Here is a 23,078-nt window from a genome sequence, read left to right on the forward strand (position 1 = left end):
TCTTGGTTCAGAACAACAGATATCAGGCAGTGGCATTCCAGGCAAGGCAAAATATATTTTTGGGAAGACTTCACAGGCTGTCTGGATAAAAGTGGTGGATCCAAATAGAGAGGATGTTAAGAATAAGCATGAGATGATTTCTTGGCAAAATAGCTGCTGTTTTCCAAGGAAATACCTTGTAGAATTTAGTAGAGAATTTTTTTCTGCTCCATTATTACTGCAACTAGAATAAACATAGATTAACTATAGGAGGGCAGAAAACTGAAGAAAAATAAAAGGAAAATTACTGGATCAGAATGAGAATAGAAACCATCTCATAGAGTTGGAATCAATTTTATTTAATGGTCTCCTTAATGAGAAGTAGGAGTGAAATAATGAAAGTTATTGCTGGCAGAACTTGGAATGCATCATCAGCAAATGGAAATAACAATATATTTCAGAGGATGAACTTGATGTTTAGTTTAATTTTTGTAGTATAAAGCAGAAAACTTGAGTTTAAGGAATTAAAATATTTTCTTGCTGTAATGTAGAAACTCAGCACTTAAAAATATGCTTAAATTCTGTTACTTAGCTATTCTTAGAATAGCTTTGAGCTGCCAATATGATGATGCTATTTGAAAAGCCAAATAATTTTAAGATGGTTCAGGAGTCAAGAAGAGTTATGGAAGGACTGTGTGGCATGGTTTCTTGCAGTTGGAGGAACTGAACTGAGTTTACAGTCCTCATCAATCTTTCTGTTTCTGTCAATAACAAGTCAGAAAAACACTCATGCCTTTTAATGTCAATCTCAAAATAGTCTGATTGGGTTCGTCTACTTAGTGTAGCCCTTAATATATCTTTCTTCTAAGTACTTTCCTGTTCTGTTCTTGGTCACAGCTCTTTTCTTGGAAGAGAGCATGAACAGTTGGTTCACTATCTCCATGCTGCTTGTGATTTTCCTAGATAATTTCTGTACCCTTTAACATTTAATATATATTGGGTTTTGGTTATTTTTTGAAGGATACTGCCTGTCCTTTCCTCTTTCCAATCCAGCCCTTATGTAATCAAGTTTTGAAGCAGGAAAATCAACTTCAGTTCTTGATATTTTGACAAAAATAAGTTGGAGTAATTCATACTTTCATTTGAATGCACAGAAATCAATCCTAGATCTAGGATATCTTAGGACAGATGTTTTCATATTTTTATTCTTTGTAAAACCCCTTCCTTTATTGAGGGTAACATAAACAGTTCTATTCTGATCGTGTTACATTGTTTAATTTTTTAATAAGATTTTTTTTCTCCTTTCAAAGTGTTACTCTTGGGCAACTGTAGTAGAATATCATGCTGCCTTTCTATTCTTGTTCTTGTGTCATCAGATTTAGGTATTGTTCCAGCTAAGCATTTAGGAGTAGCATAAAGTCCTTCCATACTCTGTTAACTATTTTATACTGTTCAAGATTTAATTTTCTCCAGACTTCTTTTTTGAAATCAGTGTGATCCTTGTGCATTGCAAGAGTAATTCCTAATTTTGTTGTCTAAAAGTAGACATTCAGTCTTACTCTATTCCTTTCCTTTTTCCTTAATGTAAGTCTCATTTTGTGTTTGCAAGATAATATCATTAATTGTTTACTTTCACTCTCCAGTGAGGCCCTCACACCTGCATGTTTTCCTCTTCTGGGCAGCACAGAATCATATCTTCATGCAAGAATAATGTTTAAAATACCCTTATGTAATGTTTTTCTTCCCTTTTGTAGTTAGTTTTTCTGCATTTAAAGAAGTGGAGGGAAGAGTTCAAGACAAAAAGAGCGCTTACTTGCCTGTCCATATATTCAAGTATGAATTAAAATTAAAGCTCAGATGTTTTTGAACCTGCATTTCTGATTCAGAACTACCAACTTTGTTTTTTTTTATTTCTTGGATTTCTGAGAAGGAAACTTGTAGACTTCCTCCTGTTACATAAGGATTCATTTTTATGTATGAAAATTTCTCTTCTTTATCTCCAAATTATCCTTTAAATCCTTGCAGTTACTTTCAGATTCATAGACAGCATGAAAAACAAAACCGAGTTAAGAACTTGGCTGCGTTATATATATAGCTGGACATTTGCATATATAATCTATAAAATATATATATGTCTATATAATATATATATGTTTATATATATTCCTGTATAAGGAAAGATGCCATTTAATTTACTTATGAATTGTTTGTGAATTGGCCATCTAGCATATAGGTGATTTTTTTCTTAAGTTGTTACGAAATATCACAGTATGTGTGTGCTGACCTCAACCCTAGACTTTGACTGCAAAGAAGAAAAATCCAATCTTTTTATAGTAGTTTACATTATAAAAGTCCAAATGAGAAGACTTAAATACATAAATACACATCCATATATATACATCCATATATATATCTAAGCTTTGAATGGCCAATCACTTACTAAAGAAACTTATTTTAATTTTTGAAATGACCGAGACAAGCTGTGAATATTCTGTTGTGCCTGGAATCTAGTATGTGTCAAAAAATAAAAAGTTAATTTTATTATCCCATGTCCAGTGTCCTATGCAGTGTTTTTTGTTTCTATTTATTAATACCTATACCTGTGAGCTGTAGAAAGGCTTTCAGACAGTATTTGTTCCAGAGGAGGAATGGTGTTGGAGGAGTAGGTTTGGCCACAGTGTTACATTATGCATTTACACACGATCAATATATGATCTTGCATGCTGGGAATTCCACGTTCTTTGAAAAAAAATTGTATTTGTAATTTTTAGATTGTTAATCATAATGCTATACCAAGTGGAGTTGAAGTAATAAAAATTTAGCAAAATACATGCATTAACATTTTTACAATATTCAAATAGATTTAGGCAGTTTAGTATTTTTTGGTTGATGTCAGTTAAAGTTCACATAAAGAGTTAGTGTATTTTAGTCTTTTTCATCCATCAAAGCATAGTATTTGTGCTGGGAAATCTACTATTAAATAGAATATTAATGTTGCATTAGGATCCAACAGGATCCAGGGCAGTAATCTGCTTTTGTGAAATATCTTATAATTAAACATTTTGAAATATTAAAGTTGTGTGAAAGACAACCAAATAAGTCTGCTGTTTGTGTAGGTGCTTGAAATTTGTGTAAATTTTAAATGCAAATATTCTGGTTTTCCTCTTTACGTATTAAACAGTTTCAGTATGTGATTGGAAGTGAAAGTAATTTGCAGCATTGGCAGCTTTGATTTCCCCCATGTTCACATGGAACTGGGGGATAACTTGCTATATAACCTCAAAGAGAAAGTTGATTACTTGGGACCTTCTTTTCATTAACTGTGAAGATGCAGAACTGTCTGCTCCATGATATGCAAGCCTGTTTTTGGAACTGAAACCTTTATATCTCACAGACTGTAGATTTGTACTCTAGTATCTGCTGTTATTTTAACAGACATGCATGTGGTGACATGGGCACCTGAGCCTTAAGTTCTTTATTTTTTAAAGCTGCTATACATTTATCAAAAAGAGTCTTTGACACCATAATTCTGTTACTACAGATAAAATTTGACATTTTGACATGGAAAAAGCCTTGTAAGACTGTTAATGAAGGTAAATGCATGTGTGTGTGGCAGCTACGAATCTGTGCAGTGTGCCCATATTGTCTATCTACTGTTTCAACAATGATCTGAAACTGTTTTAGTTTATAGAATATAAACTATAGAATATAGTACTTGTAATATTTTGGCATACATTACACTGCAAAAGGTTTTTAAAAACTAGTAATATAAAATCTGCTTTAGTTTTTATTTCTTGTTTCTTTACCTTTTTTTTTCTTCAGTCTTCGAATTTGGTATTGCACTCGGAGCAATAGGCTATTGAGCAGCTTTGTCTTCATTGCAACTAATTTCATTTTAGTGTTACATTTAGAAACATTGCCGGCTTTGTTTCATTATTTTAGCTCTCTAGTTCGGCAGCCTTGGAAGGGAAAGGACAATTAAAATTTACTTCAGGAAGATGGAGCCCACACCACAATTGCACCCAGATTGCCACGGCCAACGATACCACTGTCCGCGGGTGGGACACACGGAGCATGAGGTAACGAGAGCTTGCAGTCGTGTGCTCTAGAAAACATGACCTCCTCTGGAGGTTGGGAGAGATTTTTGCATTGCTCCTAGCATAATTTTTTTTGTCTTAAATGATAAGTGACCAACCTATAGTTTGTAAAAGGAATAGAAAGGCTTGCATAGCTGATACAGTTACAATTTAACAAAGATTTCTCTGGTATTCCCCCTCAGCTTGAATTCTGACTTGTGTATTGAGTTTTACTGAACTATGAGTTTTACTAGAACTATGTTCTAGTCTCACAAGGATTTGTTCAATGCATAAGGATTACCTGAATGAAACTGTTTTGTAATTCAACCTGAAAATGGTTTCACAACAGTCCTGACTATGCTATGAACTATCTTCATAGCATTTAAAGGTGACTTAACCTGTGAATTGCCTTCAAAGATTAAAGTTTGCTCTTCACTTCTGATTTTAGCAGTGTTCTATACTAAAGATTGTTGCCTATCAGTTATAAGAAATCACTGAATCTATCAAAATCATAACCAAATAAAAGCTTTGAATATAGCTAATAAGGCATTTCCCCCTCTGCTTAGTTGTGATTTTGATAAGCAAAGGAGTGATGTTGTGCACATCTGTTGCCATGACTACTAAAGCCTCTTCAAGCTTTTTTAAAAGTACACTTTATCCCCTTAGCACATAGTAATTTATCACTAAACCAAGAAGACTGATGTCTTGTAATAACTTTTGTTGCTTTAAAGGGCGATGACTTTAAATTTAGTTCAGTGGTTCCTGCCAGCTCAGAGTTGTAGCAATAAATCCCTTGTTTGCTAGTCTTGCGTGTTTTTGCCAAAAAGATTTATTTAATGAAGGAAAGTTAAAAATGAAGTAATTTAAAGTTGCTTCCTGCATGGTTATCATTATGTTTGAAAGTCCTGTTCTTTGCCACATAAAATGATATAAAAAATTTAATTTTATGTAATGTGCATACTTAGATTTATAAAGAAACTTTATAGAGATGAGAGTGGAAAGAAAGGACAAAGGAGAAGGGGTTTTATTAATTTGCTTTTTCGGTAATGTTTTTGTAATCCTATTTCTAACATATATCATGCAGATCTTTACCAAAGCCTGTGTTTTGAAGAGAAAATATTAAATATTGTAACATCTGTTTTATGTTCTATCTCATTAGAAGAAGCATCTCTATCTTGCATTAAAGGAATTCTCTGAGTAACTTCTATGAAGGCTAGATAATCTGGATATTATAGTCTGGATCCTCAGTGAAAGGAGTAGCTTGGTTAACAAAAATAAACCCCACTATTCTATTTACTTCAAGTAAAGCTCAGAGTAGATAGTCCTTAAACAAGTTTGATAACTAGGCTATGCAAAAGAGCTGTTTGCAATACACTCAAAAAGTATATGCAATAATAAGTCTCATCTTCAATTACACTGTAGTAAGTCTATTATGTGAATATTTTGTAATAATTAGTTAGGCTAGAAGTAGGAGTTTAAAATCAGCACAGTATAAACTGTGGCAGTATAAGAAGCAGGGAGGGAGGAATCAAGGACAGAAAACTGTTCTACCAGCAAAGTGAAAGAAATACTGGAATTAGCTAGAATAGCTGCTCCTACAGATTATGGTTATGATAGCTACAAGATAGAGGGAGTGCATTCTTTTTGATATAGCAAACAAGGAAGGGGTGAAGAAAAAAAGGTTTGGCAGGAAGAGTCCTAGACTAGACTAAGCAGCAATCTTAATCAGAGAAGAGCTTGTGAACCAGAGAAGACAAACACTAGGCTGATTGGATTTACAGAGAGAACTTTATCAGGAATATTCAGACTCCAAGGCTAAATTGTAAATAATATGTTAGAAGAATAATAGGAGAAAGTGGAGCCAAAGCTGGCTGAGAAAATGTTCATGTGGTCTGGCAATAATCTCATAATGTAAGTGGGAAATTTAGTGTACGTATTATTGCTATAGGTAGAGTGAAAAGTGATGAAAAGAATATTCATGTTTGGGAGGAAAGGGATCAAATGGTCAGAATAATAGTTAAGCTGGGATAAAGTCTTTCCTGGTGAGTAGTCCTGAATATACAATGGACAGTAGTATTTTGAAGCTCTTACATCTCTAAGCAATGCAAGAAAAAAGTGAAAAGTGCAGTGAAGGAGGAAAGAAATGTTTTACTGCAGCAACCTTGCTTGAGGCTTAAAATTTTTGCCATATACATAGTCTAAGAAAATAAGTGGAAGCTTTAATTCCACTCCTAGAACACTTGGCAGAAAGGCATACCTGAATGATATCCTTAGCCTCTCAAACTCTGAGAAGTGTGTTGGTGCTAGATATCTTAGTAATTTCACTAGTGACTGCCAGAGCTGTCAGGACAGGACTTAGTACAGGCCTGAAATACTTTGAATCTCTCCTTCTGGAGCTATTTTGCTTTGTATTAGTATTTAGGTATTAATAGCAAGAGACTGTCTGATTGTGACAGAAGGCCATAAGAATATGTAGTTTTCACAAGAAATAGGAAGTTTTGATCAATATGTTTACTGAAGGGAAACATATTTCATTTAAAGGAAAACAAAAAGCTCATGAAGTGTTGAAAAGTTGTAGTGAAGATTGCTGGAGACAGTCAAGTCTGAGCAGAACTTTAGGTGATATATTGGTAGTTTGAAGAAAACAATAGCGGAACAGAAAAAAATCTCCAAATTTAAGAGGCCAGGTAGGGAAACAAACTGATGGCACATGATGTTTTGAATAGGTATGCTAGGTTGTTAACAGTACTACAGATGTTTTCTAAAGTGGTCCAGATGGATAAGGTTGTGTCTGGCTGAGTAATTTAAGGGCCACAGGTAAATTAGTGATAGATGCAAGAGCTCAAGAAGGCAAATTCAATACAGAGCAGTAATAAAATGATGTCACTGATACCTGTTGCAACCATTGCATTTCAGCTTTTCCTACAGGGTGAAGTAGATGTCATAAATAGGGAATTAGTGTAATTATTTAGGGGTGAAGAAGTTCTTACCTGAAACTGTTATGGTTTATTAGCAATTTCTAATGGTTGTTACAGAGCTGTGCTAGAATCATCTGTACTGTTTCCTTTTAACTCCACATGATATTAATGGAAACAAACATGGATGGAGCAGAGCTTCAGAGCAAGCTGAGAAATCTATACAAGTCACTTGTTAACAACTGGGAATTCCCTAAACACTGCACTTGCAATGGGAACTCTAGGTCTGTGGGTGCTAAGGGGATTGTGCAAGTTTCCAGGGAAACAGGTTTCTGTGGGTGGAATGCAGTCAGCTTTTTATAGACCATTTAATTTTTTTAATGTTTTACAGGCAGATATATTCTATAGAAAATGCTCATGGGCAGCTGGTACGAGACCTGGACTTTAATCCAAATAAACAGTACTACCTGGCTAGCTGTGGAGATGACTGCAAGGTGAAATTCTGGGACACAAGAAATGTCACTGAACCAGTGAAGACACTGGAGGAGCATTCCCACTGGTAGAACAAATTATCTCCATGCTGTTTTGTGGGTGGATGGCTTATATAATTTATTCAGCTAATTATTTTATTGTTTAGGAACAATGCAAGCTAACTATGTTTGTGCTATTCTGCATAATCATTTTTTTTGCACAGAGGAAAAGTTTCAGCATGTAAATGTTCCTTGTGCAATTGTAAATTAAGAGTTTAGACAACATTAGTCTAATTGGCAGGAAACTGTTGTTAAGATGGTTGGAAGATGGGATACACCTTTGAGAAGCACAGCACAGAACTTGGCTCATGGGGCCCATCTGGGACACAGGTGTGCCTGCCCAAATGGAGCCTGATGTGCTGCACCTGATGTGCAGAAATAAAGCAGCTGCCATCCATTCTTCTGTTGTCAAATGATTGAAGTGTTCAGTAATGCAGCTCCACTTTTAAATGTTCTTCACAGTCCTTAAGTCACAATATGCAAGTGAATAATTTTACTCTCAGAGATAACTTTTAGAACCTGTATTTACTGCACTGGCCTGTGGCTGGAGTAAGGAGAGAATCTTGCCTGATGTCTGCAAATTTCAGTGCTTAAGAAAAAATAAATTATTCATATTTTATAAAATTTGGGTTGGAGTAATTCTTTCAAAATAAATCTAGACCCTAAAGCTACTCTAAGGGAAATGAAGATGGAATTAACAGAAGCATCATTTATACTTTTTTCCTTCAGAATATTCAAAGAAAAAAATAAATCAATCACAAGACGTTTGACATTAACTTGATATGTAAAATGTGAAAATTGAAGAGAAATATAGTACTACATTTGTTTTAGGTTCTATTTTAAACTAAGAGTGTTGTGAGTTTTTTTGTTTAAAAGGCTATTTTTAATCCATATTTTGCTTTGGGGAAATTCTTGTATTTAGGACTTAAATATTTAACTGACTTACTCAACAATGAATTGGCATGTGCCCTCAAGGAATAATGTCATTGAATGTTGTGATTTGTTGTGGGTTTTTTTTCTTTTCTATTTTAATTGTTGAATTTTAAAGACACATCATAGAAAACAGATGACATGGAAGCTTAAAAGTCAAAAGAAGATGGCAAAGAAAGAGTCTTTGGGATAAGGCATGTTACTTCTATGCATATTTAAAACATTTAAAAGATGAATTTTTAGTGCTGCTCTAAAAAAAAAGAAAAAAAGTTTAACAGTTATGCCCTACATATCTTGAATAATCTCTCTGCTTTAACTTTTTTAGGGTCTGGAATGTCAGATACAATCATTCTCATGATCAGCTGATCCTTACAGGAAGCAGTGATAGCAGAGTTATCCTGTCTAATATGGTATCAATTTCTTCTGAACCATTTGGCCATATGGTAGATGATGATGAACTCAGTGACCAAGAGGACCAGCATCAGGAAGAGAAGTATGAAGTTTCCTGAATTTTATGTAGATGCCTACAATTTGTCTTTTCACTATAATCATTTACATGCTGTTTTTTTTGCTAGGATTTTTGCATACAGGCCTTTCAGGTAAGTAGTTAGAATTCCCACTTAGTTCTTCTTTATTCGGTCTTGGGTGGAATGCACTCTTTAAATTTGATTGGCATGGTCACTCCATGTTCACTGATAAGAAGGGAATGGTGATGCTGAGCATCATTCCTAAAGTTCACTGGGTTGCTGAAAAGATTCACTTTAAGGGGAGCTCTGGTTCAAGTCAAGCATGTACAATAATCTGGGTTAAGTGAGAATTTGAAAATATATTTTTGTATTTTCTGTGTTTGTTAGGACCCTTAGGAAATGTTACCAGTCTAATGAGGCAGAAGAAAGGAAGTATAAGCACATTTACTTTTTTTTAAGTGTTGGTCCTCATATCTCTGACAGCTCTGGAACCCAGTAATCCATCAGACCTAGATCAAGCAAACTAGCTTAGTTTCAACATTCTTGGCAGAGAGTAGTGCATGCTATTAGTAAATGTTTGTAAACCCATACATCTTGTTTGTGTGGAATTATGTATTTTCCTTGTGAATTTTGGAGGGACACAGGCTGATTTAACTCCTGAATGGTCTTTTAAAATAAAGAATAGTCAGATGTGATAAGGAACAAGGAGATTATAAAAAAAGATCCCCTGGTTGCTTAGCTATGTTTGCTAGATGTTTCAGCTAAAATTCTAAATAGAATTTAGGTTATTTCTCTAGTTGAATTTTTAAGGTTGCTCTTTAACCTTACATATGTAGTTTTTCTCCAAATAGTTTTGGTGTTTTGGTTTCATTTAAAAGACCTGGAATAATACTAAATAAGAAAGTTATTCCATATATAGAAATGGTTAATTTTGAATGTCCAGGATTTCTTTAGAAGATTTTCTCTATGTATTGTAAGTGCCTGAAAAATCAGGGAGTATCAAATTAAGTACCTCAAAATTTGCATGCATCAGCAGTATATGCTTACTTTCTAGAATGTAACTGAGTTACAGTGTTTTAAATATAGAATCAAAGAATGGTTTGTGTTGGAAAGGATCTTAAAGATCACCTAGTTTCAACTCCCCTGCCATGGGCAGGCATGTCTTTTGGTTCCTTATCTTTGACCGAAGATTGCAATTTATTCTATTCTGGATGGAAGATAAATAGCATTAGTGGAAATGAGAAAAAACACACATTTTTAAATATGGTGGGAATGCATTAAAAATATCACAAGTAAATAGCATTCTGACAGACACTGTGTAGTAGGTTATCTGAAATTCTGACTTTATGTGGATTGTAGACTGTAGGTTGTCTCATTAAAACACAAGTCATTGTGCTAGAATAGGAATTTTTGAATCCAAGGTCATCCTATGCAATACAACAAATAAAATGCATCTTTTCCTATGGCTATGGGATGGATGTAAACCATATCATTACTTGTATAGTAATGATGTAGATCCCTTGCCTGTTCCCAGAGGCTACAAGAGTACCAATTCTTCATTTTCTTTTAAAATATGTGCTTTTCAGCTGCTCATCTGTTTTCTATAAAACCTGGGAAAGTGCATTAGCTTTTGTAACCTTTGTTTGGTACTGTGAAAGTCTTGTTTTAGGCTTCCCCTTCTGCCCCCTTGTTATGAGTGGAGTCAGAAGGATGTTAGCAAGCTGCTGCAGCCTTGAACTGTTGCCAAATGAATGTCTGTTTAGTTTTGAGTGCACAAATGAAGTAGGGCATAACAGCTGTTGAGAATACTTCTTGTATTCAACCACTAGTGCCAAATATTTCTGCTCTAACACCCTCCTAGGGACCTCTGTGAAGAGTCTCTTGCACCATTTCATGAGTAGTGTATCTTCTGTAAAATCTAGGTTTTCACTCTATGATTTAAGGGGAGGGGTATGGGGGTTTTTTAGTTCTGGATTTTTTGTTTGTTTGTTTTTTGTTTTGTGTTGGTTTTTTTTGGCTTGGGTATATTCTAGACTTTCAAGCAAGTGTTATAGTTGCACAAGGTTTGCTTATCCTGTTTTGGAGGAGATTTGATTTGTTGTTAAACAGCACACAAATACTGATAAAGAGAATGTCTTTTTCAGGTGTATCTTGAAATACACTGGGAAGAGCATGTATTTGTGCAACTGGTGTCTAACCAGTCCTCTTCAGACTGAGTACTGTATCTCTGTCAGAAGGTTAAAAGATCAAGTGGAAAGAAGGGGAAAGACTCTGGATTTTATTTGTCCTGAATACAATCGCTTGTAAAAATCCTCCTTGGTTTAAATATAAAAATGATGAGTATATTCCAATTTTATTTTCAAAAGTTTGTTTTATCTACTTAGTAAAGTCCCATATTTTGAAAACATTGACTTGTAGTACTGTTCTACACAGTTAAAATTCCTTCTTGAGATCTTAAAGACTTGTTAATTTTTTAATATCTTTCAGAGCAAATTTCATAATTTTTACTGTATTTCTTGGTTGGAAACAAAAAGAAATACCCTTAACCCTTCCTTGCTTAACTGTGTAGAGCTATGCATCAGTCTACCTACTCAATTATTTCTGCCAGTTTTACTGCAGTAGTTGTCTGGTTTTTAATTTCCCAACTGTAAATAATTATTTGGAGGTAATTTTTTTCCAAAGAAAAGAATTCAAGTTCATTGCATAATGAATAGACAAACTAAAAGTTGCTGTGTTCCATTCTTACAAAGAATTTCTTCTTAGTGCTTTCTTTCTTCAGTGTTTGTCTGTGTGACAGACATCTTGGGCCTATCTGCTCCCATTTTAGAGATCAGAACATGCTTAAATAAGCAATATAACTAGGACTGTTGCATGAAGAACTGTCTCTTGTTGAAATCAAGTGACTGCTGGTTCCTCCTGCTGGTTTAGATCAGACTCTGTCAAGTCTGTATGTTTCTTACTTTTAAACTGCTGCTGTAGTTTCTCTCAATCGAAAAAGGTAAGAGCAGGCAACTTCCCTCTATTGTGTCCCTAGCCTGTATCATGTGTCTTGTAGTTGTCAGGAAGAAAAATAATAGAAATAGGAAAAGATGTACTTCCCCTGGATATGCTCCTAGCCCCTGAGTATTTGCAGTTCAGGGACATTTACTGCCTTCTGAATAATCTGAAGACTTCCGATTCTTCCATGTATAGTTTTTCTTTGCTATGAGCCATATTCTTGAGTTTATCTGCTCTCACAAACTGTGTTTTTGTTTGTTCTAAAACATGCCAGCTGTGCATGCATGGTTTTTGTGAAATGTATCTAGGAGAAACATGCCAACTGTGTTTTTCTTGCACTGAATTAAGAAAGACTTCAGTTCTTTCTGCGTGGGAAGCACAAAGCCACTGTTGAAAATGGGTAGTCTAAGAAGAGGCTGGAGCTGTCCTCAGAGAAGAGCTATAGGCATGTGGCCAAAGGACAGCTATGCTATATTCTGGTCAAGTCCCTGGTCTGGATTATTTAATGCACAGTTCAAATATGAAAAACAAAACCAAACAAACAACTGAGAATGAAGCGCTGTACTAGTTCAGTTTCTAGCACTTTGATCCAGAGGTACAAAAAAGCATACAAATAAATGGAAATAGAACAGATGAGTGTGAGTACTTGGGTTCATTTGGGTTTCATCACCAAAACAAAGCTAATGTGCCTGGATAAGAACATGAGGAATGATTTTCAATGCCTAAGTTTGAACAAAACTTTTAAAACATGGGATCATTTCACATCTGTGGATGCAATTGCTTGTCAGGCTTCTCCTTGACCTCTTTCTTTAGTGTCTTTGCACTCAGTTGTTGCAAGAACTTTCTCCCTGCAACACTGTACTTGCTCAGTTCTAAATCTCCTGAAGCTGATTGTCAGCTCCCTGTAAGATACTAGGACAGCATTGGAAACTCCCCTTCTTCCTAAGGGAAATAGTTACTGTCTTATATCCTTCCTTTAGTCTTTGGTCCAAAATCCTGATGTTAGTGAGTGAGCCTGTGTTACTGTATTAAATTATTATTAAATCTACATTGCTCTTTTTAATAAAAAAAGAAAGCTACCAAGTTCTTGCAGTTTAGTGTAGCCATCTTTACTTGTCAGTCAGGATTCCTTTACTTCAATTACTCCAATATGTTTATTTGCCTTATAGATTTAAATTATGAACTGTGTAGGTCTCTGTTTGGTATGCTGGTGATACACAGCATGAAAAGAATATTTGGTATTATAGGAGCACCAGCAGCAAGGTACATGCTGCATCTACAGCAGTGTTTTTATTCTTCATGACTTCTGTGGCCAGAACTTTGTGACAAGGCTCAACTGGTAATGGAGGACTTGCTCTTTAAGAGAAAAAGCTTATTCTGTATCTATAACAATGAAAATATTTACATGGTATATATTTATAACTCAATAACATTGAATTTATACATCAGTTCTGAAAAGGAAGCCATCCTAAAGCTTTAATTCTGCAGTATAAGCTACCAGCTCCCTCAGTTTTCTTTGGGGTTTACAGGCTTAAGATGTTTGCTGTTTTCACTGGCAGAACTGATCACTAAGGTCAGTATGCTGCCTTCTACCCTGTGCTACATTTTTTGATGATATGTTCTAAAATAATAGATTATTAAAAAATAATTTTCTGATAGAAATTTCTGGTGCTGTCTTCAAAGACTAACAAAGATTATTATCCTTTGAAGATTGTACTAGAAATTCCTATCAGAAAATAAACTTTCAGTGTATTTTTTCCTGAAGGCTTATGTTTCCATCTTTTTTGTCATAGATGTTAGCCATAATGTCCTTTGATACAAACAGATCTAACCACAAGCACTTCTCAACATTTTATATTTAAAGCTGAGAGATGTAAAGAATTAGTTCTTCCAGTACAGAGTATCTCACTTGAGATTGTAAAATTTTTAATGAGATGTTGTGTAGAAGCATCTTCAGCCTTCAGAATGGACCAGAAAGAAAATGGTGGCTGCCCTCTCTGTAGAAGGAGACTTTCTTCAAAATTCTATCTAAAGAAGTTGGTGGTATCTACTTTTAATGATAGAAATGTAGTTTAGAGTTTTTTGAATAACTAATGATGTCGTTTCACAATATTACATATGAACTGTGTAATCTAACATAACACCTTTGTATATGCATCTGTGACTTCAGGAGAGAGATTTGTCAGCATTGATATTTTGAAAAGTATTTGCCAAACATGCTGAGGCAGGCTTTCAGGATATTTTAACACAGCTGTCAGCAGTGTTAAATTTGATGCTATTTTGCTTTTGATATTAATGTCTTGGAGAAACCTAGAAGTCATAGGATTATGCTATGGAATCAACCAAGAGACCTAATTAATTAAAACAGGTTAAATAGTTTCTGTTTTGGGGAATGCCAGGATTCAGTACTATTTTGTTGGATGTGAAAGAATCTGGGCAAAATGTAGTGCAGCAGCACTTTTCAGTTCCAAGACTATTTTCTTTAGATGCTTCTTGTATTCCTGTTATATATTTTCTTTAACCCTCATTAGTAAGTTTACCTTCCTTAAATTATTTGTCTTATTAGGACATCTGTGAAACCTGTTATATAAAAATATTCTTTTTCTGTTTTCATGGGGATGCAGTTCAGAAAACTCTTTCTGGAATGAAAAAAAAAAGATGTTTGGAATAGTATGAATGGCCAATTATTATCTATTAAAAATGTGTTCAAGAGTAAACATACTTGGATTCAGGCTTTTTAAAGTAAATGAAAAAGCAAATAGTGTGTTGCCTAATCTTACCAGAAACAATTTTCCCTTGAAGTCAAAAGGAAAGTGCATCTATGGGTTTATTCCACAATCCAGTGCTATGCTTTTCAGGATTCATTTTTGGATGCTACAGTACATGCTGCTGCTCTATTGATTCATTTTTATTTCACAGTGATTTTTAGATTAAAGAGGATTTAATTTTGACTGTGATAAAGAATTAATGATTTTTGCTGACTGAAAACCATATTTTATTGAACACTGTGGTGACAAAACAGAATTGCCAGCACTGCAAACTTAAGTGGTTGTTACCATGAGAAGTAATTGGAAATAACAGCTTTCTACATGAAAACAATTTTCCAAGGCTGAAACAGGCTTCTTTCTTGAATCTGGTGCACAATTAACCTCAAAGTTATCTAGTAAAATAAAAGCAGCTCTCCTTTCATAGAAGCTGGTTGAGGATCTGCTATTTGGATAAGACTACAGAGAAAATTCATTCCATATTCAGCTCTGTGTGGCACAGGTGTGAAATTTATGCATGATATAGGTAGAGGCTGCACATTTCATACTATGATTTCTTGGTGGCAAAAGGAATGTGGTGCATTGTCAGTTGATGCAGTGCAAGAACATACAGAAGAAAAGGTATTTTCGTCTGGTCAGAATAAAATCTTCAAAAAAGACAGCAAAGTAGGAAACTAAAGAAGCTTTTTTAAGGATCAAGAAGATCTGGGGCAAGGAAGAAAATAGCTTACTAAGCTTGCCAGGTGTAACAAGGGATTACCAAGTATGTTATTAAATACAGTCACAGAATCGGAAAGGACCCACAGGGATTCATCGAGTCCGACTGCTGGCCTTGCACAGCAGCATCTCTCAATCATGAGATCAATAGGCCAAGCACCTACATCTGTGGTACACTGATCTAGCTATATGGCATAGCTATCCATGCTATGCATAGCTGTTTTGTACACACGTGCATACTGTGTATATATATATATATATATATATATATATATACACACAACTGTTTTGATAACCTGTTTTTACTTAAAAGCTTCAGGTTGTGGGTATCTCTGTGTTCTGGAAATTATGTGTGAATTATACATATTAAAGGAGCGTAGAAGAAAGTTTGTTTCAAATCCAACTCTACTGTTCTTGTTAATCTGGGATAATTCTTTAATAAATAAAGATGTGTAAAATTTCATTTGGGTAAGTAAATCATTGTGTGATTCAGGAGCATAACAATTCTAAGTTCCCTAGATTGATACAGATTCAAAAATTAATCTAGCCTTTTCTTGGATTACCAAAAAAAGCAAGCATAGCCAAAATGCAGAGGAATCTGATGTGCTTTCTTGGAAATCTCTTAGCATCAGGTAAGGTAGTCTGCCTCTAAGAGATTCTTGTTGTGAGAGGAAAAAAAAAACCTCATCACAAACAAGTTGGCTCCCTATGTTGGTTTTGGTTTTGTTGGGTTTTTTTGTTTGCTTGTTTGTTTGGGGTTTTTTTTTTAATGTTTTAGAAAAGTCGTTGACATGCATGAAATGAATTTTGCTTTTTATTCCACTTGCAGAATCCTTCTGGGTCATTACCCATTGCATAATTTAAAGGCTAATCTATTTTCATTCATCCTGTTTGTAAAGTATGCTCATGGACAGTTTCTTTTGGATCTTCTGTATTGTTCCTGAAACACATGTCATTTTGAGATGTTATTTTTTCCAACCTGATTGTATAGTATCTGGCTCTTTACACCAAGTGATGGCTTCCATAAGGATTTTCTCTGATTCTTAATCTTAATTTCAAGGCTGTGCCATTGGCCTGAAGAACCATGTGGAATAGCATGCTTTCTTTTTCTGGGAAGGTACAAAATTTACTTTCATACCTAAATGGAAATTCAGTGTATAGACAATAATAAAATACAGTTTAAAACTGTAAGTATAAATGGAAGAGCCAAACAGAAATTCATCTACAGGCTTGTTTCCTGAACACTCATTCCCCTTATGACTCCTCTAAATTAAATTAGATGAGCTGTGTTATTTAAATGAAACACTGAAAGAACTCTGAGCATACAGAAAATAGTGTAATCTAGAAACTGATTTGACCTTGTTTATCCAAGTTTCAGTTCACTGAGATTCCTGGTTAACTGAAAGTTGGTCGTGTCCCCTGACAGCCATGTGCACTGTGCATTACTCCCTGCTTATCCAGAGAGACATCTGAAACCTTCAGAATAATGGAGTTGTGGGTAAGTGGGTGAGCACTGCATGAAGCACATTGCTGTCTGGGGACATGACCAACTTTCACTTAACCAGGCATGTCAGTTTGCAGGGAGTTAGAAAAACACATTGCAGGAGATGAAGTGTCTGTATGTGTTTGTTAGCTCTCTGCTTTTAGATGGTTTGTATCAAAGTTCATATTCAGGGGAACTGCAAAACAAGCTTGTTCTTTGCAATTAACCAGGGGCTGGGTGTTGGTTGTGCTGTGACCTATTTTGTTTAGTTGACCTTTAATATAGCACCAGTAAATGGTAAAAGACCTTGAAAATACTTATCTGAAGCTATTCTACAGTATGAGTCTGCTTTTGGTTTTTTTCATTAAACTCAATTGAATTTTAATGGCAGTGTTAGATTAGCAGCTGACTAGGTGGGGCAGTGATACCCTGCAAAAATCCCACTGTGCTTCTATCCAGGCTTTGTGATTGCAGAACTGCATACTTTCAGAGAGCAGCAGGAAAGGGCAAAGGCAGCCAATAAAAACACTTCATTTCTGTAGTAGCAGCATCTGTTTAAATGATTGAGTGGCATTCACATGACTCTTTGGCTTTGCTTTCTGTGAGGAGGGTTGCAGCTGTAGTACAAGGCTGTTTTAGGAGACTAACAGATATCTCTGAAGGGCTGACTGATTCTTGTCAGACAGAGACAATTCTCTGTGGCTGAAGGAGCTCTAAGGTCATACTCTGAAAGCTCCCCTACCCTGTAGCTACAGAACAATGTTCTGTAGTGTTCTGAGAGGAGAGAGTGGCTTTGGGAATGGAGAGAAGCGCTGTGCTCAGTTAGCAGAGTACAATCAATGACTCCTGAGTGGTTTAGACTTCAGAGAATTGCCTGAATATCTTGAATATTTACTATACAGAAGGGAATCTGTGTCTCTCTTATGATGTAGGTGGCTGTGGCAGTGAGAGGTGGGGTATACAATAATAGATAAGAATCTGGAGCTGATACAACTCCAGCAGTGGGAGATTAGCATCAGTGTTCAAAGTGATGTCTCCATCTCCCTTCCATAGATCTGGAGAGAATGGGTCAAGGATGGCAGCACAGGAGAGACTGATGTTAGGGACTGCAACTTCTTACCCATCTACAAATCTCTAAGAGTGTGTATTATTTTAAGCATTCACTGAATAGTGAAGAGGTAGAGGATGGGATGTAGCATGCTGAGAGAAAAGATGTTTGTAAAAAGTGCATTTAGATCATTAGTTGAACTTGCTTTAGAGAGTGAGAGATGTTTAGTGTAGGTTCTGAGAGGCAAGAAATGCACTGAAATTTTGAGTAAGAGTTACTTTGTCCCTGTAAATGGGTCTTTTGCATTGACTTGACTTTGTCATCTAAAACATAAATACATGGAAACATCAGGTATAAAATATTTCCTTAGAACCTACTCCTGCATTCTTATACTTTAAATGGGATTTTATATATCCAGATGTTAATGACACTTAATACAGCCTTTAAAATCAAGTGTGTCCACAAATCCTTACTAATTCTTTTTGGTGTTTGTTTTCACTTTTAGGATCAAAGAGCCCCTTCAGGACAGTGTAATAGCTACCTATGAAGAACATGAAGATAGTGTATATGCAGTTGAATGGTCCTCAGCAGACCCATGGCTATTTGCCTCTTTAAGCTATGATGGGAGACTGGTTATTAACAGGGTTCCAAGAGCCCTTAAATACCATATACTGTTATAATTTGTTTGAATTGTTCTGGAATTGTTGACTTGATGTACACAACTGGTAGGTATTGTTAAAGGTTTTTTTCAGGATCTGTTTTTTTTTAAGTAAAAAAGTTAAAAATTTTGTTAGGAATATCCATACTGTTGTAGACTTGTAATTTTTTCTTTTATATTTGCCTTAAGAAACTATGATGCATTTTCTGAAGGCTGTGCTACCTAGTTTTTTGTTTTGGTTTGGTTTTTCTGAGGGGCTAATCATTTGTGAACTCTAAAGGTTCTGGAAGTAGTGAGTACATTCCATACTATTGCTTTATTACATCAGCTTGATGCAAATATAATGAATTACAGAAATGTTACTATGCTGATACAAGACTAGGACAATGTAGGGTTCATGTAGCAGAAGTGATCTACTTGTTTTCATGAACAGTATTTTCTGTTTCTTGTATAAGCAGCCTTCTTTTGCGGGGCCGCATTCAGCTAACTGTTCTGGCTACAAGTAGAATTGGGAATGATCTTTAAAGGCTTTCTTAATACTGTCTAATATTTTATATTCTTCTCCTGTTTTTGCATGTCTTCAGAGGGAATGTTTTTTGTGAAAGTGAAACCTTCAAAATATATTTTTCATTTGAGCCTTATGGTAGTATCAACAAAGTAACATCCTGCAATTTGTGACCTAAATGCAGTTCTCAGCTATGTATTGTTACTGGAAACAGTATTAGTCTTTACAAAAATCTCTGATACAATCACGTAATGTCTTATCCCATATTTGTAGGTTAAGTTGTGCTGTGAGGGACTCTGGAGCTATGCTACTGTTAACCTGAAAAATCTCTTTAATATTTGTCTACTTAGACTTTCTTTCTCTTTCGGATCCATGCCAATCTGCAGTATGCTGGCATGATGTAAAAGACTTGCAACTAAGCACAAAATATCCTTTGCTAGATCCTACTTTGTGCCATAGGTGACCCAGACATTGGTTGGAATGTTGTTACAAATGCTGAGAACAGCCAAATGCTGCACTGTAGGAGGATTTTTAGTACAGGAAATTTAAAACCTAGGTGAAAGGCATGGTGAAACATTCCTGTAGATACTGACATCCTGTCTTCCCCTGGCGTAGCTTGCACTAAGATGAAGATTTGCTGCTTTCTCTTTGTGTACCCAGGCTAACTGTAATATTAATTATTCCCTGCTGCTTTTTTTAACACTTTTATTTCCCTTTAACTTCAGAGCTTGGATGTATGTGACAGTGTTGGTTGTGGTAGCATTGTGTAAGACTACTCTGAAGAAATAGCAATGAACATGGGATGGAAAGATCAATACCAGCCTCTTCCAGTGCTCCTCCTGTTGCTATGGCAGCTGATGGTGTTAGTGGTGAGGGACAGCATGCTGCTCACCTCTGTTTGTCCTTACCCACTCTTGGATCGAAACATCCAAATGGGATTTGTTGCTTACACACAGCTGCGCAGAGATCACGTTTGGAAAGCATGACTGAATCCTACAGGCTAAAACATCCAGAAAAGATAATAGTTGAATTTCACTTCTGGCTTTCTTAAGGAGCTTATTTGGAAAAATTCATAGGAGTGGAGTAATCCAATTAAATCATCTGTATTATTGTTTGCATTTGTGTTAATGCTGCTGCCTATCTGCTCCAGAATTAATGCTTCATTGGAAATTCTGATTATCTGATTTTCTACATTCCTGTTTTAGACTTGTGCTGTTTCAAATTGTTTCAATTGTAATTAGGCATGAGCTATTTACCTGTATACTGTAAGAAGAACTACATTTCCAAATCAGTAGTGCTTCAGTTGGCTGAATGTCAGACACCTTGGTTGGGCTGCTGCTTTTTCTGTGGAGCTTTTCATCAGACACAAAATCTTATTGGGTATCCTGTCTGCCCCACCTATGTGCCACCCTCCCTACCCACCCCTCTAGAAAAAAATGAAAAAGCCTCTGCACAATATCTTTGGTATGCAGCAGAACTCCTTAAAAGTTTCTTCACATTAGCAATAAAGGTCTAATGAAACTTTGTTTGGCACTGTATATGACTGGCAGTGTGAAGGTAATGGGGAAATTGCCTAACAGTATGTGGGAGTTGACTTGATTTTTAACGTGTAATAAATGCAGGATAGATTTCAGACTAATTTTTATGTGGCTGTATTTCCTTTAATATTGTAAGTGTAAATGAACTGGAAAGATCTGTAAATAAACAATATCAAGTAATCACAGAAGTCACTAGGTTGGAAGACACCTCCAAGATCATAGAGTCCAACCCATGCCATAAAGCCTCAATTAGACCATGGCACCGAGTGCCACATCCAATCTTTTTTAAAACACATCCAGGGATGGTGACTCTACCACCTCCCCAGGAAGACCGTTCCAGTACTTTATTATTCTTTCAATGAAAAGCTTCTTCCTGATATCCAGCCTACTTTTCCCTTGATGCAGCTTGAGACTGCATCCTTTCATTCTGTCAGTTGCTGCCTGGAGAAAGAGACCAACCCCACCTGGCTACAAACACCTTTCAGGGGGTTGAAGAGAGTGATGAGGTCACCCCTGAGTCTCCTTCTCTCCAGGCTGAACACCCCCAGCTCCCTCAGCCATTCCTCACAGGGTTTGTGTTCCAGCCCCTCTCCAGCCTTGTTGCCTCCTCTGGATGTGCTCAAGTGTCTCAACATCCTTCCCAAACTGAGGGGACAGAACTGGACACAGCACTCAGGGTGTGACCTCACCAGTGCTGAGTACAGGGGAAGAATGACCTCCCTGCTCCTGCTGGCCACACTGTTCCTGACACAGGCCAGGGGCCACTGGCCCTCTTGGCCACCAGGGCACACCCTGGCTCGTGTTCACTCAGCTGTCACCAGCACCCCCAGGTCCCTTCCTGCCTGGGCACTGTCACACTGTCCCCAGCCTGTAACACTGCAGGGGGTTATTGTGGCCAAAATGCAGGACTCAGCACTTGGATTCCCACTGAACTCTGCCCATCTATCCAACCATTCCAGGTCTCTCTGCAGAGCCCTCCTCCCTTCCAACAGATCAACACATGCTCCCATCTTAGTGTCTTCTGCAAATTTACTAATGAAAGACTCAATACCCTCATCTTGTTATCAATAAAAATGTTGAACAGAACTGGCCCCAGCACAGAGCCCTGAGGGACACCACTGGTGACTGATCCCCTGCTGGATGTAGCACCATTCACCACCACTCTCCAGTTCCTAACCCAGCACAGAGTGCTCCTGTCCAAGCCATGGGCTGTCAGCTTTTCCAGGAGTGTGCTGTGGGAGACAGTGTCAAAGGCCTTGCTGAAGTCCAGGTACACAACACCCACAGCCTTTCCTGCATCCACCAGGTGGGTCGCTTGGTAATAAAAGGAGACCTGGTTGGTCAAACACAGCCAACCCCTCCTAAACCCCTGCTGGCTGGGTTTGATACCCTGGCCATCCTGTAAGTGCTTCATGATGATACTCAGTATAAACTGTTCCATAACCTTACCTGGTGCTGAGGTCTTTTGTTTTAGTCTTGTTAAATGTGTGTATCACTCAATAGGGAAGAAGAGAGTAATAAACACTGAGAGAGATAAACACTGGAAAGGATGGGACTAGCAGGTCAAATTTGAATGAAAATACATTACAGTAGAATCAGGAGAGCAGGAAGGGTCAATTGTTAATCATTTTTGGCTGTCTGTAAAGCAGAATCTGGGCTACACATATAGGATGAAAGAAAAGGTTCTAAAATAGTTAAATAACTGATTAAAAGGAAATAGGAAACTAGAATAAATACCAAATTTGGTGACAAAACAATAAATTGCCAGGGAAGTCCACAAGGATCTGTGCTTAGGTATGTGCTTCACAGTATACTCATCACCTTTTGGAAAAGGAGGTGCAGAAAAATATGACTAAGTTTGCAGAGACTTGAGAATAGTAAAGATAACAAATAGTATGAAATGGCCTTATCTTCTGGATGATAAAATGGTAGATGAAATTTAGTGCAGGAAATGTTAAGTAAATAATATGGGAGAAAACTGTTATTTTGTGTGCTGTAGGGCATAAATACCAATAGAGCTATTATTTGGAAGTAAGATCTTGGGGGTTTTATAGATCTTTAAAAACATCAGCTTAATAGAGGTCAAAATTTAATTAAAATGTTGGGAATTACTAGCAAGCAAGTAAAGAAAATAAAGCATTGCTACTCCCTCCAAATATGTATTTATGAATCTCTCGTGTGTGTGCATTCTTAATACTGTGTGTAGCTGTGGCTTCTTCCATCTTCAGCCCAATGCAGTAAAACGGAAAGATTTTAGAGGAGAGTGAGAGAAATGAGGAATAATAACTATATAACAGTATATTGTAAGGCAGATAGCTGAGACAGAATGATAAAAGTCCATAAAATCACAAGCGGCAGAGGGAGAGGATGAATAGGGAGTGATTGTTCAGTGTCTCTCCTGATACCAGAGCTAGAGGTTATTTAATGTATTCTGCATATGGTGACTCAAAGCATATGTAATAAAGTGGTC

At 36.4% G+C, this 23,078-nt stretch overlaps 1 protein-coding gene across 3 annotated transcripts in view; it reads left to right on the forward strand.

Moving 5' to 3' along the window:
• EIPR1 (EARP complex and GARP complex interacting protein 1) overlaps positions 1-20,709 on the forward strand; it is a 242,999-nt gene extending 222,290 nt beyond the window's left edge. For 2 of the 3 annotated variants that reach the window (XM_079297500.1, XM_079297501.1), the window contains 4 exons: positions 3,922-4,058; positions 7,362-7,529; positions 8,756-8,923; positions 18,413-20,709. In XM_079297500.1, coding sequence (XP_079153626.1) covers positions 3,922-4,058; positions 7,362-7,529; positions 8,756-8,923; positions 18,413-18,587 — 648 coding nt within the window. In that variant the 3' untranslated portion in view covers positions 18,588-20,709. Of the gene's footprint in view, positions 1-3,921; positions 4,059-7,361; positions 7,530-8,755; positions 9,030-18,412 lie in introns of all 3 variants that reach the window. The other variant, XR_013773217.1, reaches the window with a different exon arrangement.
• The last annotated feature ends 2,369 nt before the right edge of the window (positions 20,710-23,078 follow it).

This window comes from Erithacus rubecula, assembly GCF_903797595.1.
Source record: "Erithacus rubecula genome assembly, chromosome: 2".
NCBI lineage: Eukaryota > Metazoa > Chordata > Aves > Passeriformes > Muscicapidae > Erithacus > Erithacus rubecula.